This window comes from Heliconius melpomene, chromosome 2, assembly GCF_056956725.1.
Source record: "Heliconius melpomene rosina isolate 202511_hmr_F chromosome 2, ASM5695672v1, whole genome shotgun sequence".
In the NCBI taxonomy this organism is placed as follows: domain Eukaryota; kingdom Metazoa; phylum Arthropoda; class Insecta; order Lepidoptera; family Nymphalidae; genus Heliconius; species Heliconius melpomene.
In genome coordinates this window covers 9,226,636-9,242,580 of record NC_140390.1, presented here as the reverse complement: position 1 = coordinate 9,242,580, position 15,945 = coordinate 9,226,636, and the positions used below count along the sequence as shown (strand labels likewise).

General features: G+C 34.3%; 1 protein-coding gene across 2 annotated transcripts in view; it reads right to left on the bottom strand.

Annotated features, from left to right (window-relative positions):
- Positions 1–356: 356 nt before the first annotated feature.
- pigs (GAS2-like protein pickled eggs) overlaps positions 357–15,945 on the bottom strand; it is a 96,065-nt gene continuing 80,476 nt past the window's right edge. For both annotated transcript variants that reach the window (XM_085203371.1, XM_085203364.1), the window contains exons 3-5: positions 9,974–10,543; positions 7,570–8,239; positions 357–3,028 (exon numbers count right to left, since the gene is read on the bottom strand). In XM_085203371.1, the coding sequence (XP_085059497.1) occupies positions 2,133–3,028; positions 7,570–8,239; positions 9,974–10,543 (2,136 nt within the window). In that variant the 3' untranslated portion in view covers positions 357–2,132. The remainder of the gene's footprint in view (positions 3,029–7,569; positions 8,240–9,973; positions 10,544–15,945) is intronic.

Sequence of the window (15,945 nt, the reverse complement as noted above, 5' to 3'; positions counted from 1 at the left end):
CTAAGACACTCCGTTCTCAAGAAATAACGCGTTAAGCTTCACTTCTATGTATTTATAAACTTCGAAATTTAATGTTAATTAACCAGAGAACAAGAGTACGACAGTTATGGATTCAATTCCCACTCGGGAAAATGAATATTTTTTTCATTTCTTCGTTCTGGTAACTAGACTAAGAGCAGCATTGAGTTTCGTCACTCAACTGGCAATGTCTCAAAAATTCAATGGAAAGTGGGGATCGTAGTAACACTAGGTTCCCTATGCCTACCCTTCTATAATATGCGAAATATAGAGCGAAACTAAAGAAAATATTTATATTATACCAATGTTAATAAGGGATGAAAATTAAAAGAATAATATGTGAATTACGCTTAACGCTTTATTTAAATTAACAAAATCTATGGCATAGTTACTGGTAACGAACGTACAAGACCTATACAGATACAGTGTATATCTGTCGCAATATTACCAACGTTACAAAAAGAATATTAAAAAAAACACTAAAAATAAACTTAAAAATAACATTGTTGGGTAATATTTTGACAGATTTACTTGACCTGATCGAAGCATAAGTAAAATTACAGATTTTATTTTAAATATTAAATGTTTCAAGTACCAAAATATATTTTAGGTTTATAATTCACAATATCTCTACAAGAAACTATCTTTATTATTTTTTTATGTTAAGAAATTATTTGACTTATGCAACATTTAAAAAAGCCACGATTTATTTGCAAATTCATTATTTTCAATGACAGATTTTATTCTTGATTTTATAAATATACATATCTGTAAAATAAATAATAGTTATGTCGTACAGCGAAATTCCAAAACTCTATTTTGACGTGAAAATTGAAAAAAAAAACAAACTGTAATTTTTTGACATTTTCACCTCAAAAGTGAGATCTTTGGTGGGAAATCGTTTTTTTATTAATTTCTTATCTAAATAAGTATGCAGGGAAGAGCATTATAGTGCAGATAATAAAAGCTTTTGCTTAATGACGTAAAATTATAAAATAAATATAAAAAAGAGACAATTTTTACACAATATAAAAAAAAGCATTTTAGCAAAATAAAAAAAATACGAATATATCATATGGGAACTATTCCTATATTTTATGTAATATGAAGATTATAAGAATTTATAAGAAATTATAAGAATTTAGAGCCATGGGCAATTAAAAAGAAGAAAGCAGATTATTTATGGACATAAAGCACCATACGCATATTAAATATTTTAAAACAATATTCGTATAACATAGTTGATTCGAACATTAATTTAATTAATATTAAATTATCTATTCACAATGAACGAAACAACTTTATAGTATACGCCATTTTGTTTTATCAGGACGGTCATTTTATGTTGTTTGTGAAAAAATATTTTTTATCTATACTCTACGTGACACTAAAATGGATGAAATTTTATTATAGTACCGTTTTTTTCTTTAATTAATATAGAAAGATTTTTATTATTTATTTTATATTTAGTTAATTAATCGTGCAGTTATAAGCTCTAACCCTTTATATCCTACTTCCAGAAAAATGAGATTACTGAAAAAAAAACAATTGCCAAATTCCCGGCTAACTCAAGTAATGCCTAATTTATTACCGGGTTATTAATAATAAAATCTTATATTAAAACGTGTTAAACTAACGTAATACTAAGCATATTTTGATAAAACTTTTAAATAATAGCAAAGATTACATGTCTTACTAAAAACTTAACATATTTTTTATTTCATTTCGTATGATTCGCAAATAATAAAAACTAAAAAAACTAATAATATAGCACCATCTTGCTTTTCTAGTCATTTTACAATTCTTTGTCATTTTTTAACTTGTCATGTGTGTTTTAAAGAAACATTCTCGTCCCCGAGTTAGTGCAATCTACATTTTAGACTAATCTATGATAGAATTACACAAATTCGATTTTTTTTTACCTTTTACAATTTATACATCTACTATTACAAAGATATGACAGAGATATATTATGCTTAGGCTGTAAGGGTCTAAGTTCTTGCGTCGAAATCTTGACATGTCTATAAATAGCCTATTCACTAACACTTTAAATCACTTGATTCGAATGAAACACAAGAATTAGTTCAGTCTTTTCAATCCTGATCTTCATCAGGTCATTGGAATTGAGAGGTTGATGTAGACCGTCTGCACCCAATAGAAACAGGTGCTGGTATCCTGGACATGCCAGTCCTGGGATCCTTCCTGGGAGCGGCCAATTGTCTAGTGCTTGTTGACCTTTCAAGTTTCCCATCGGACATAACCCACGCTGATGTAAAATCGGCATAGTCGGAATCTTTTGAGCTAGCTCGTGAAAGGGAATCATCACCTTTAGAATAAGTCCTGATTATTTCCTTCATTTTTTCCAAAACCGCTGCATCGTCTTTGGCAGTTTCTGCAGATCTTAGAATGTGTTCTAGAAGAGGACTTAATGCTTTTTGATGTGTTGGAGACCTCAGTGTAGCGCTGCTGGCTCTTAGAGGTGAGTTTCGATTGAAGGCTTGGTTTTGAGCTTTGGGTTTAGTCTTAGGTGATTTGTTTGGATTATCAAAAGTATCTGCTCCAATTGTAGGTCGTGATTTTGTTTTGGTCTGAGTAGGAGCAGTTCTGCCACCCCAAGTATTACGTGCTGTTGGTGGTAATTTAGGTGCCAATTTAGGTGAAGATTGAGTATTGGCAGTGTGTTTAGGACTTGGTGTGTTTCCTCGACTTGGTGTTCGATTTCGTACAGGAGAATGTGGGATTCTACTTGCTTGTCTGCTCCTTATAGTTTTTACTGGTGATTGCGATGCTTCCCGATTTGGTCGAAGACTTTTGCTGGGTGAATTGTTACTTTCGTTGCTAATAATACATTCTGGACTCGCACGATTTGACTTTTCCTCTGTGCTGTTCTTTCTGCCTCCGTAGAATGTATCAGAGAAATCAGTTTTGCGCAGTCCAGTGTTCAAGCTGACGTAGTCATCGACGCGGTCGTTTTTATCTAGGTGACAGCTGTCGTCATGATCGAGACGCTCTGAAAACAAAAAAAAACAATTCAATGAACATGTTCGATACTCATTTTGAAAGCTTTTTTTTAAATGTAGAGGATTTCTTTAATACCATGTACTACACTATCAAATCTATCTATCTAGATTTATACCAACTAAGTTTATAGGATCGAACTCATAGCTGCTTATTATCATAAAACTAACTTTAGATAAAACATTAAAATATACATAATATATAATAACAAACAGCACTTAAGCAATTTGTAAAGGTCGTAATATCAGCATTGTCTTTAGATTAGATTATATGAATAATCGTAGTATGTCGATCTATTATTCAAGTTCCTGGTTCGCCTTGTAGCTTATTGCCTTTTAAGATATGTGTTACTTGTTTATTATAGTTGGTATCGTGTGCAAACTGCTGACAGGGGAGCTGCCGTGGGAGGCGTGCATGTGTCTCTTTATTTATAAAAAACCGGTTAAGTGCGAGTCGGACTCGCCCATCGAGGATTCCGTACCAATTTCAGGTTGTAAGTCAAATGGAAGTGCAACTTGTAAGTGTTGACAAACTTCAGTTTACGAGCATGTGTACTCATTTTGTGTGAAATGAACTGCAAATATGAGTTTGGTACTATACATAGAATATTTCTAAAATGAAGAGATTTTTTACAATTTTTCTTTCCTTTAGTAAACAGAACGAATCTAGGTTAAGACACTCCGATCCTCACGCGAAACTAAACCCCGCGTGATTTTTACCAGGTCAGACTCAAAATTGACAGACAATATGACGTCATTAATCATTATTGTTATTCACAAAAAAATGTATCTAATCTACGAAATAATGTGATATCTAATAAAAGTAATCCCAAACTATTTGTCGGCGTCCTTTGTTTGTCAGCTATCTATGAAACAGGTAAATGCTGCTGTGATAAATTTTATAGACATAAATAATTTATAAATTATGTTTTTAATTTATGCAAAAAACAACAACTAACATAATTCATTCGACTTATCTGACTCATTATAAAATGATCGTTCTAGTGTTCTCTTATCTAATTCATTAAAAGGAGATGAATTAAACATAGTTTTATTAACGAAACTATTCGTCGCCCGCATCTTTGTTTGAAGATCGAGCTCAATAGAGGCTTACGTCCCATAGTGGACGAGGACAGGCTGGTGATAATGATGATGATTTTAGTTTGTGGGGACTTAAAGACATTTTTTCCGTTTCCGTATGCATTTTTAGAAATCTCTTGCAGCTGCTCTACCCTCCCTAACCGACCTAAACGCCACATTTCAACTTCTCATTCTAGTAGTTTTTCATTTTTCAACGGATTTTTCTACTTTAAAATATTTTTTTTTCAGCTTCACGCTATATCCCGCATATAGCAGGGTAGGCAGATGTAACCTATTGTTATGTTACCCTGTCCCACACTTCTTGCCAAATTTTCGAAGCATTGGTGGCACTCAACGCCGCGCTGTCTTATTTACGGAGCGAGAAAATGAAAATATGATTAAATAATAATTAATTTCCCCAAATAGCAATCGAACCAACAACCGTCACCCTTATATTCACATCACACGCTTGCCACTGCACTATCACGACGACGTGACGATCGACGACGACGTATCGATTTTAAGTGCACCAAATTCACAATAACAAGTCAAAAATTCAACATAAAAGTATACAGGCACATACGTATACACAAACGTACGTATGTAACAACAGTACAAAACCTTAACCTAAGCCTTTATTTGGTCGCCACATTGTGTTCTTTAAAGAATGTTGAATCACCCCTCGATGTTTTCAAATACTCTCACGTCTGAACGAGTTCCCATACATTTAGGTTTTAATATTTTGGACCCTAAATTTAGGGACCTAAAGCCTAGATTACTTAAATTATTTTAGCTCTAAACAGTAGTATTGTTCCTATCAAGGACCTAAGTTTAGCTTTCGATTCAAATTGTCCTTTCACTTGTTTGATTTTCGATTTCGAAAATCTATTGTTACATATATTATGATTCTATATTATACCTGCATTCTGAGGCTGTAGGACAATATCTGGCTGTAATCGCGATGGTAGAAGGTTCGATTCCCACTCCAGAGAATTATTATATCTAAATTATTTTTATTTTCCCGTCTAATAGAACAAAATGAGAGGTTAAATTCTGCTTCTTCCTCTTCTCAACATGCAACTTCTTTAAAAGTTTGTGGTGAGTGAGAAACAAAGTGTCTCAACACTAGGTTGCCTCTGTTTATGCCTGAACTTCTATTGTTTTATAATATTCTTTCAATATATATTGGTTAATATTGTTCGGTCATCACGAAATATCACTGCTTCTTACGTACTGATAAAAGTTATTTAGTATATCCAGAGACAATCCAGCGGCTTGGAGTATCCCCACAGTCCATTGAAGAAGAATCGCGGCGTTGAGTTTCGCTTCTCAACACTCAATGCCTCAGAAATTAGAAGGCAAATGAGGAAATAAAGGTCACCAAAGACCACTCTCCTAACCAAGTCATAGCCATTAAAATATTCATCTCCGACCAAATAAATTGGTGATTGCGTCAATACAGGATTTTATTTGATAGTTGAATAGTTCTAGAAAATTCTTCATACAATTACATATGTATCCCATAACTATCGATAATAAAAATCATACGCAAATCGTTTCGTATATCATTATATATATTCTTTATTTGGTAGAATCGATGCATTGTTACACCACCAATATGGAGGCTAGGTGACATTACTTAAATGTCAAAAAAGTTAGGACGTTATTCTATCAGGATGTAGTTTGAAAATGAATTTATTTATTTTAATTTATTGTTGGGAATGGAGTGTTTTAACACCAGGTTCCCTCTGCCTACCCAGCTGTGTTCGGGATACAGCATAAAACTGATTTATTTATTTTTAATTTTTATATGATTGTATCAATTTACGGTATGTTACCAGAAACTTAAGTGATTAATTACTCTGTTTTTTACATTTTGTGCAACTGTAATTTTTTAACTTCATATTATATTTCGCATATAGCTGAGTAGACAGAGGGAACCCAACTCACGCTTACTGTATGCGAGATACAAAGTGAAGTTAAATATTTATTTGATTTCTGTACTAGTTATATAATTTTCGAAAAATGAAGACAATTTCTAATCATCAGAGAATCACAACAAATCTCACAATTGAACGTCAAAATTTGTAGAAACCACAAGAAAAGCTAAAACCAATAAACTCCATATAAGTATAAACAAATAAAGAGTAATTTCTAACACTTGTATAAATAATGCGAATATTTCTACAATGACTTCACATTTTTGACATCATGGTCGATCAGGGGGGAGTGACTAACGTGACTGTTATATGAGATGGTTTCGGGTTCAAATCTAGAAATAAGTGCTTAGTGGTTCCAGTTGTAAAAAAATATATTTCCAAGTGATAATTGATTATTTGGAGGTAATTTGGTTTGAACCAATAACCACCGCTAACAGGGATTCTATCTATTAGTTTCACGCGGCATTCTGCTTGTTTAGAAGTATAAACTGAGAAAACCTTGTATCAATTCAAGACTAAAATTGCCGGAACTTAACGCCGTGCAATATCTATTTATTATAACAGAATGAGAGAAACTGAAATAATTAATTCTCTCAAGTGAAGATTCTCAACTGATTTTCTCTACATTGTCGTATAAGAGCTTAAAACTTTTAATATAAAATTACAATATATTATTAGATCGCAGCTATGGATTTGGTACAAGCAATGAACTACGACATGATGGCACGTAACAATGTAGCCACACACCGAGACGGACGGAAATGCACTTTTCTATATATATCTACTAACTAATCACCCGCGACTTCGTTTATATGTTTCTAAGCCATTTGGTACTTTTTGGTTGACTATGTTATTAAATTTCTTGAATTATATAACTAAATTAATCGTATACCAATTAATCCAAAACCTATTCCTAGTTGAAGTATTTTTTTTAGGTTCATCAAAAATAATCTATTTTTACCCCAAACTAGATTAGAACCTACGAATCGTATAACTATACGTAGAAATATTAAAGTGACGATGTCAGTTGTGTTTGTTCAATGTTTCCATATTAATGAAAAATAAATATATGTAGGTAATCAATTATTATTAAATAATATATGTAGGTAAGCAATTAAAATTTAACCGGAACAAATAATTAGTACATATTTTAGTAATAATTTTCCACATTTCTTAGGTGTTATAAATGTTGATAAAAATACTATGCCTCATTTAATGTTCTAACCATTTAATAATTGATAGAAAGGCTACGCATATAATAGTTCCTGTCAGACCGTGACGGACGTTTGTCGAGCACAATCGCAAGCTTACAATTTATTATAGAATATTTTTATAAAACACATTTATAGATTACTGTTCCTATTTCTCAATGTTTAAATTCTTGATTTAGTAAAATACTCTTAATTTATAAAGATATGTCTAAGCAGTATTTGAACCTAAAACTTTTTAACTTTCAACGTTCAAGAGAAAGCATATATACCAAATATACTTAGAGGACGTAAAAATAATCTTACCACTAAAATCAGCGTCGTCCATAGAATTTTGACTATGCAGCGAATATCTGTTCGTTGTTTTCGTTGATGGTGAGCCCTGTGTAGATCCAGCTACCACCCCTAGACTTCTGTATCCTTCATCTGACACTTCGGATCCATTATCTGAAGCACTTTCCGTCGCTGGAGCAGGAGACACTGGCCTTGGACTCTTATTCCTCACGGTATGAGGCGAAGGAACCAAATGATTCGTAGAGATGATCTTGGTCCTACGATCTGGTGAAGAGGAATGTCTTCCTGGACTGTTATTTCTTGGCGTCAAGTATTTCCTGTTTGGAGAAGCAGCCCTGTCCACGTCACCCAAATATGGCAAGCTATTGCCATCTAATTTGTTATTCGATTGATAGTGTACTGATTTTGGATCGTCAGTATAAAGCTTTGAATTGTATTGCAATGACATTGGCTCATATGTTTTGGGCTCTTTGTAATCTTTGTATGGGAGGGAAGTCGGACCAGGGTCGGGTCTCTCGTAAGTGACAGTGGCGCCGGCGAGGTCGTGCTTAGGTCGCGCCAAACGGGCTGATAGCGAAGTGCGATGCTGAGCCTTGCAACGGCAAGGGTCATGTTTGTCCAGATAGTGGGCGAGGGTATCCCATCCTCCTCCTACTCGCACCATAACGTGGGACCGAAGGATCTGCAAAAAAATTATTTATTTTAACAAAAAAGTAGAAATTATAATCAATTTTGATTTACATAAATACTTTCGATATCTTATCTTATATTTCTGTGGATTTCCTTAAACTTTAATAAAACTAATGGGTGTAATTAAAAGCTAGCGATAAAATAACACGTGTTTATAATTTACTATCGCTATTACATAACTGGTCTATTTCCATCTTGAGCGGAGCATCGTTTAAGGTCTCATTGATGAATCATTCGCCTGATCGTTTCCTATTTTGGGCAAATCAAAACTCTGATATTTTCTAAATGGTTTGATGTTTGACCTTTATTTAAAAGTGATCTGTTACAATCAACAACTTTGGAATATATGAAATATATTATAATGTTTTTAATTGTATTTTTAATCATTATCAAAAAATATCAATTACGACGTAGATTAAATCTGAGATAAGACGTTACTTCTAGCGTCTGATTGTAAACACGATAGTCGCGGGTTCGATCTGAACTCGGGGAAACGAATTACTGTTATTTTTACTTGCTCTCATAAGGTAAAGTGCTGCGTCTTAAATTCTCGCGGAAGGCGGAGAACGAAGTGTTTTGACATTCAAATTTCTTGGTCTATTCTGCTATGTGCAGAATAAAATTAAAATAATTTAAGAAATAATATAAGCACTAGAGAATTGCTCAGATGCTAGTTTACTCTAAGTATAGAACCTTAATTAGAAAATCTGTTCCATATTATTTTAAGGAGTTCTATTTTATACTAGAAATCGATATTTCCGACCATTCTATCGAGACACCTGATAGCCTATACATTTAATGGACCACCAGATCAGATATTGATATTTCGATTTGGACCGCCAATCAGCCCTTATTAAGCGAGGCAAGGTTTGGACCTAATCGGCGAAAGACCGAGGTCGATAAACAAGTGAATTGATCTTTTAGTTATTTCAAATATTTGAAAGAGTTAGTTAGGTTATCGTATAAACTAGCTTTTAATCGTGGCTTGGAATGGATGTGTATGACAAATTCTAAATACGGGAGGTAACTCTAGCTACTGGTATAGGTGTGTTTAATTGAAACGATTAACGCTATGTAATATAGTCTATACTTGTTCCAGAGCAATGAAATGAAAACAATGCAAACTCCAAATAGGAATCGAACTCACAACCGTCGCGAAAACCGCCTCTTATATTTAATGATATTATATTATTTATATTAAAGTAATTAATTAGACGGCGTCGTTTCACTTGCTCGCTATGTGGAATTACAAGTAGTGATACATCAATGTCATGTGTTCTTCCTGCTCACCTCTAATGTTGTTTTGTACTAAGTTAGGTCTTAACTTGACGTTATTGTCTACTTTTGTATATATATAACATGTTAGATTTTTTTTACTTTCACATTATATACCATATTGTTATAAATGTGAGATGAGAAAATAATGTTAAGAATCTCCATTCTCCATTTTTCATTCGAAATAGGAATTTTGCAACTCAACGTCGTCATTTCTCTTACCAGAGCGGGGAAGTAATGTTTGATTATACTATTATTTATTCTAAGAAGCACGATATTGTGGTTTTACCAATATATCGCCATCGGACTAATTAGGACGTAACTGATTGGACGTGATGATAGGAGCATGTAGTAGCATCTTTAAATAATCGAAGTGTAAAGTTAACGGGAACGTATAAAGCTTACATAAATAAAGAAAAGTAAGAAATATCATAAGAAATAATAAACTTACTCTAACAAATATCAACATCCTTGTGTCACCAATCCTGTATTTTCCTTCAGAAACTCTCACCATGGGGAACTGTGTGGGGCAGGAGCATCTCTCTACTAGATCCCTGACTCTCTCGTCCAAACTCCTCAAATCATTGGTCACCAACTGAGGCTGAGGTCCAGAAGGCACCAAGCCCAAAGCAGAATCATCTGGACGTAATTCCTCTCCAGCCAATTCCCTCTCAATTTGTTTCTCCATTTGAACAAGCAACGGAGCTGGCATACCCAATACTGCGCCTTTTCTTGCAACTTCTAGGAGACATAGCACGACGTGTTTTTCGTTCTTTCTGAGGCATAGATCATCAGTTTCGAATAATAAGCATTCGAGGATGCCCAAAGCTCTGCGACACCATTCAATAAAATTTGACAGATTATCTCGGGCAAAGAAAGTGCCAGCTTTGGCAGCAGGTAGCATGTTGACTGGAGGTCTAGTGCGCAGTGCTTTTGCCAAGGTTAAGGCATCTTCAGATTCTGGAGCTGGAGCTGGAGCGTCGAGGATGAGACGAGCTGATTCACGGACTGCATTCGCGTGCTGAAACAAAAACATTGTATTTAATACTATTATTCCTTTAAATGCAATAGTAACATATCGCTCTGTTCCCCGTTTTTCATTTAAAAAGAGATTTATGCGACATAAGAAAATAATATGCCATGATTTATTTAAATAGACTCAGTACTCGTTATATCGCTCATTTGGTGCAACAATGATGTAATAACATTTTTTAAAAAAACAAGTTAAATGAAATAAATATACAAAATTTGAAGGGACAACTATCTCAAACCAGTTGCTATGGCGGAATTCAACGCCGCGCATATATTTACCGGTACGAGGTAAATAAGCATAGGTAGGTGTACATTTCTAATTATCTCAACGATATAAGCTGTATGTAGAGCAAGACAGATCTGCTGTGTTTTCTAAACGCATCGCTTTCATTATACAACAAATTACTGTAACAATCTGTTTATTTGCTTTACATGGTAATAATTAATTAGAGTTTTTTTCGTATTAATTTTATTTTTGCTTGTAAATTGTATTAACAATTTTATTTTGTAAGTCGTCGTGGCGCTGTGGGACTGTAATTGTAATTGTGATGGTCCGGAGATCAATTTCTCCTCAGGGGAATGACTGCATACACAGGATGTCCCAGGAGTCAACGATAAGACGAAAACAGGTGATAGACCAAGTCGTGACAGTTATGGGACTCCTGGGACACCCTGTATATATTTTTTTTATTTTATCGCTCTTCTATTTATATTAATGTAAAAGTTTGGGACAGTGAGATGGATGAGTGTTCAACTATTACGTAAAAATTACGGAATAAGATGAGACTTTTAAGTAATATAGCTTATACCTCAGAATAACACATAAGATTCAATTTATTTGAAGATTTTAAATAATTTTGTTATAATATCAAAAAATAATAAAAAGTTTAAGCGGACGAAGCCGCATTTGGGACGCTAGTATTTAAAATAAAATAAAAAAATAATTTACAAACTAATGCAATCATATTATTAGAATGTATAATAAAATCTCAACAACTGAACGGATATGTCGTAGAAAAAACTATTAATTGAATCTTGTACCGGCGCCACACGCCCGTATATGACAGAAGTAATGAACTACCAAATTTGGTGCCCTATCTTAGATTGAGACGTGTTTTTTGACCGTATTTCACAACTTTCCTAGATTAATTTGTTATTTTGAACAGTTAAGTGTTCTCATTAGACACTGTCATAATTGTTTTTCTTTTATTTTGTTTTTTTTTCTCCATGTGAATCAACATCGTGATTTATTCACCAGAATGGAGAAAAATAATTATTTGACAAAAACAAGAATCAAACCTTGGTACAATCAATGCGCTTACAGTCAGACACTGGCACACTATTTCACGAGGCCTCAATTAAAATAATCTTAAAATTTTAGTCCAATTTTTAAACCTCATCAGTACAATTTACAGAAAACTTTAAGCAATTTCATCATCATTGTTGCATATAGCAGGAAAGGCAGAGGGAACCTAGAGGCAAAACTCTTTATCTTCCTACCAGATCGAAGAAACCAAAATACTAATCCCTCAAATGGGAGACAAAGCCACGTTCGCCACGCTTACAGTAAAACTTCAAGAAATGTTTTCGAGAAATGATCACATCTACATACATTCATAACGCAACCGTCCTTTCATAGTAAATCACCTGTTTATGCTAAAAGCGTGTTCAAAGTAGCGTTTTGCAACGCACATTGTTAGACACACCTTCGAATAGACAAAGGATCTTGGAGACGGTCTTCTAACTTAAATGCCGTCTCACTTTTGAATACGTTACGTTTCTAGTCTGTTTGTTAGTGAGTGGAGAGAAGTGTCAATTTGATTTAAATTTATATTTTATTTTTTCGATTTAAATTTCTATCGTTTTCTACGGCTTTTGGATTCCTCTTTTACCGGGGAATCCTATTCCTATTTTTTTTAAATAAAATAATTAATGTTTTAACACCAAGTTCCCAGGTTCCTTCTGTCTTCCAGCTATGTGCGGGATAACGTGTGACGTTATTTTTATCTCTACTCTCATGCGGTTTTAATTTTTCCAGAGCGTAACTTAGAGTTAAGACACTCCTTTCTCTCCGTACCACCTAATTTTCGTGACATTACGTAGAGTAATATTAAGTAGAATGATGTAATTTAACGCTATATATTTTAAGTTTTAATATTAACCAGAAATCGAATCCCAATCCCCTAGCTAATGTCATACATTATCTTTTATACAAACAACATATTTAAAGTAAACATATTATCATAATTTCTTAATACCAGAATTTCATCGGTCACTGTATTTAAATAATTTATGGTCCATAATAAGATGCTGCAGAGTGAAATTAAGAGTAATCAATATTTATGTATGTTTGTATTTGTATGTGTATGATCTTCGAAATAATAGACGGTTATTAGCTTCTTTTTCATATGAACTACGTATTTACAAGGTCTTTTTACATTAGCATTGTTTATTTTAAGGATTTCACAGTAAATTGGTTATGGGTTCGATTATGACGAAGAGATATTTTTTTATTATTTTTTTTCTGTGCGTTGTCTGTCAGTCGCTCAGTAACTGTAAGTTTTTTATATATAGATTGCACTTCAATAACTAAATGAGTTATCAGAGGATGTGCTCAGATCTTATCTTCATCCATCCATCCATCAGCCTTTTAAGGTGCTGGACTTAGGCCTCCCCCAATGCTCGCCACTCCGTCCGGTCCTGCGCCCTTTGAATCCAGCGGTTTCCCGCTGTCTTCTTATGGTCTTCGGTCCACCTGGTTGGAGGGCGGCCTGTACTCCTTTTGCCGAGACGTGGTCGCCATTCGAGGACCTTTCTTCCCTATCGGTTGTCGGTCCTCCTAACAATATGGCCTGCCCATTGCCACTTTAGCTTGCAGATTTTGGGAGCTATGTCGGTAACCTGCGTTCGTCTACGGATTTCATCTTATCTTAAGGGGCGCTAAATGTCAAGATGAACGAATCATGTTTCAATAATTATTGGTTTTTAGGGTTCCATATCTCAAAACAAAAAAACGAAATCCTTATAGAATTACTCTCTTGCCTGTCTGTACGTCTGTCAAGACCACTTATCGCAAGGTAGCGTGAGGGTATCATGCTGAAAGTAATAACGAATCAGGTCTACGGTCCCATGGGGCGATGAAAAATTTCAAATTTCTAAATCAATGCAACTAAAAGATACGAACACTTATACGTTTTTGCTGCATTTACATCTTTCCAGCCAAATTCGAGTAAGAGATTCGCTCTTTATCTTGCTAGAATATAAATAATCCAATGTCCCGAGTGGAAATCGAAACCATAACCACCACACAGCTCCACGACGTAACTTATTCCCGCACATAGCAAGGTAAGTAAGGGGAACCTAGGAACCTCTATACCAGAGCGAATTGATAAGAACATATAACTGAACTTAATTACTTAAAATATATAACTATATCATAATAAAAGGTACTAAACATAAAAGGTTCAGTTATTTATGTTGTTGCCTATTCTTGTACGGAGTTAAATGCGGCGAACCAATTACATACTTCTATTATCTTAATAGCTTACCTTATAAAGCGATCGATATAGATTGTATAATTATGTTTAAATATTCAATAAATTTACTGTATCGTTGCGCACTTAGTGTCTATTTAAGTGGACGCGACGGTAGTAAATTCGAATACTAGATAAATTTACTCCCATACAAAGCCTTTAGTCCATAGCAGTGTAGGCTGAGGGAACATAGTGTAAAAACACTCCTGCCCGTCTAATTTTCAAGACATTGCGTCTCAATGCTTTATCTTGTTACTAATTACTAGAATTAAGAAATTAAAGTTAATCATTCTCTCAAGTAAAAATTGAACCCGCAACCCTCATGCTTGCAATCAAACTACTCTGCGACACGACGGCCTCAAAAATAAAATAATGAATATATGTTACAATAAAAGTTAGTCACTAACTTAGTGTTAACAGAATTTAGTGTTAAGACACTCTACAGTCGTGGACACCACTATACAACTTTTTGATTGTGCATTATTCAACCAGAACTCCACGATTTCCTACAACGGAGGAGAAATAAAATAAGATTATGAAAGTATGATGTCATATGAAGACATAGTGACAAATCACTATAAATATTTAACTGTTTTCTAACAGATTTTTTTTATAGTGTCCCAGAATTAGATCCCACTACCATAGCCCACAGTACTTACTCATATGAACAGGAAGTAAAACAAAGCCTAGATCTGGATTTAATTTAAATTCACAATCGATGCCTGCCTCTATAAATGATAATAGCTGCAAGTACGAGTACTTATTATAGCGGATACTTGACGCCAGGGTGTGTATGATGCTTGAATTATAACAATATATACCTAAGTACTAGATATGTCTAGACATAGAAACGACGGTAGTGGGTTCCAATCCCATTTGGGGAATTAAATATTTAAATTTTCACGTCCTTGCTTTGGTAACCTCAATAAAAATAATGCCTCAATACACAATGCCTCAAGATTCGGCGGAAAGCGGAACGTAAGTGTCTTAATTGGAACGGAGTGTCGCAACACTATGTTATCACGGTCTCTATATCTACCCTGCTATATGCAGGATACAGCGGAAACTTAAAAAAACTTTAGAATTATACTTTTTTTCACATACCAGGACGAACAAGGATAATGTAATGTCAAGACACTCAATTCTCTTCTTTAAGATCCACTTCAAACATTTCACAGAACTCAACTCCAAAAACTCATAAATATAGGTAACCATTACCCCGAGTGGGTTCCAACCCACAACCATCGTTAACAGTGTAACTGCGCCACTTGGGCGTTATTTTTCCTTATTATTATAAATTCTGAACGTCAAGGCAATTCCAATGTTTTATATAATTCGCGTAATGGCCGTTTAGCGTGAATTTAGCGAAACTATTGAATAATTGATTCGTTACGGTTAGATTTTCGTTTTGGAGGACGAATAGATGGACTCGTGTTTTTTTATTTATTTATTTAAATAGTATATTTATCAGCTTCACGCTGTATCATCCATAAAGCGGGGTAAGCAGAGGGAACCTAGTGTTAGGACACTACGTTCTTCATTTTCTGCTGGATACTGGAGTCATTGCGTCTTGAGAAGCGAAACTCAACGCTGGGCTTTTTGCCCTGGTGCCAGAGCGAAGAAAATATAGCTTTAAATAAATATTTTATTTCCACTAGTGAGAATTATTCCTATGTTAAAACCTCTACTTTAGATTCTAATTTTCGGGGCATTGAATGTCCAATGGCATAAATCAGCGGGTTAAGTTTTCTTTAGCTTCACGCTGTATCCCGCACACAGTAGCGCTAGCAGAGGAAACCTTCTCACAAGTGTTGAGACACTCCATTCGAGACACTGACGTTACGGTTAGGACACACAT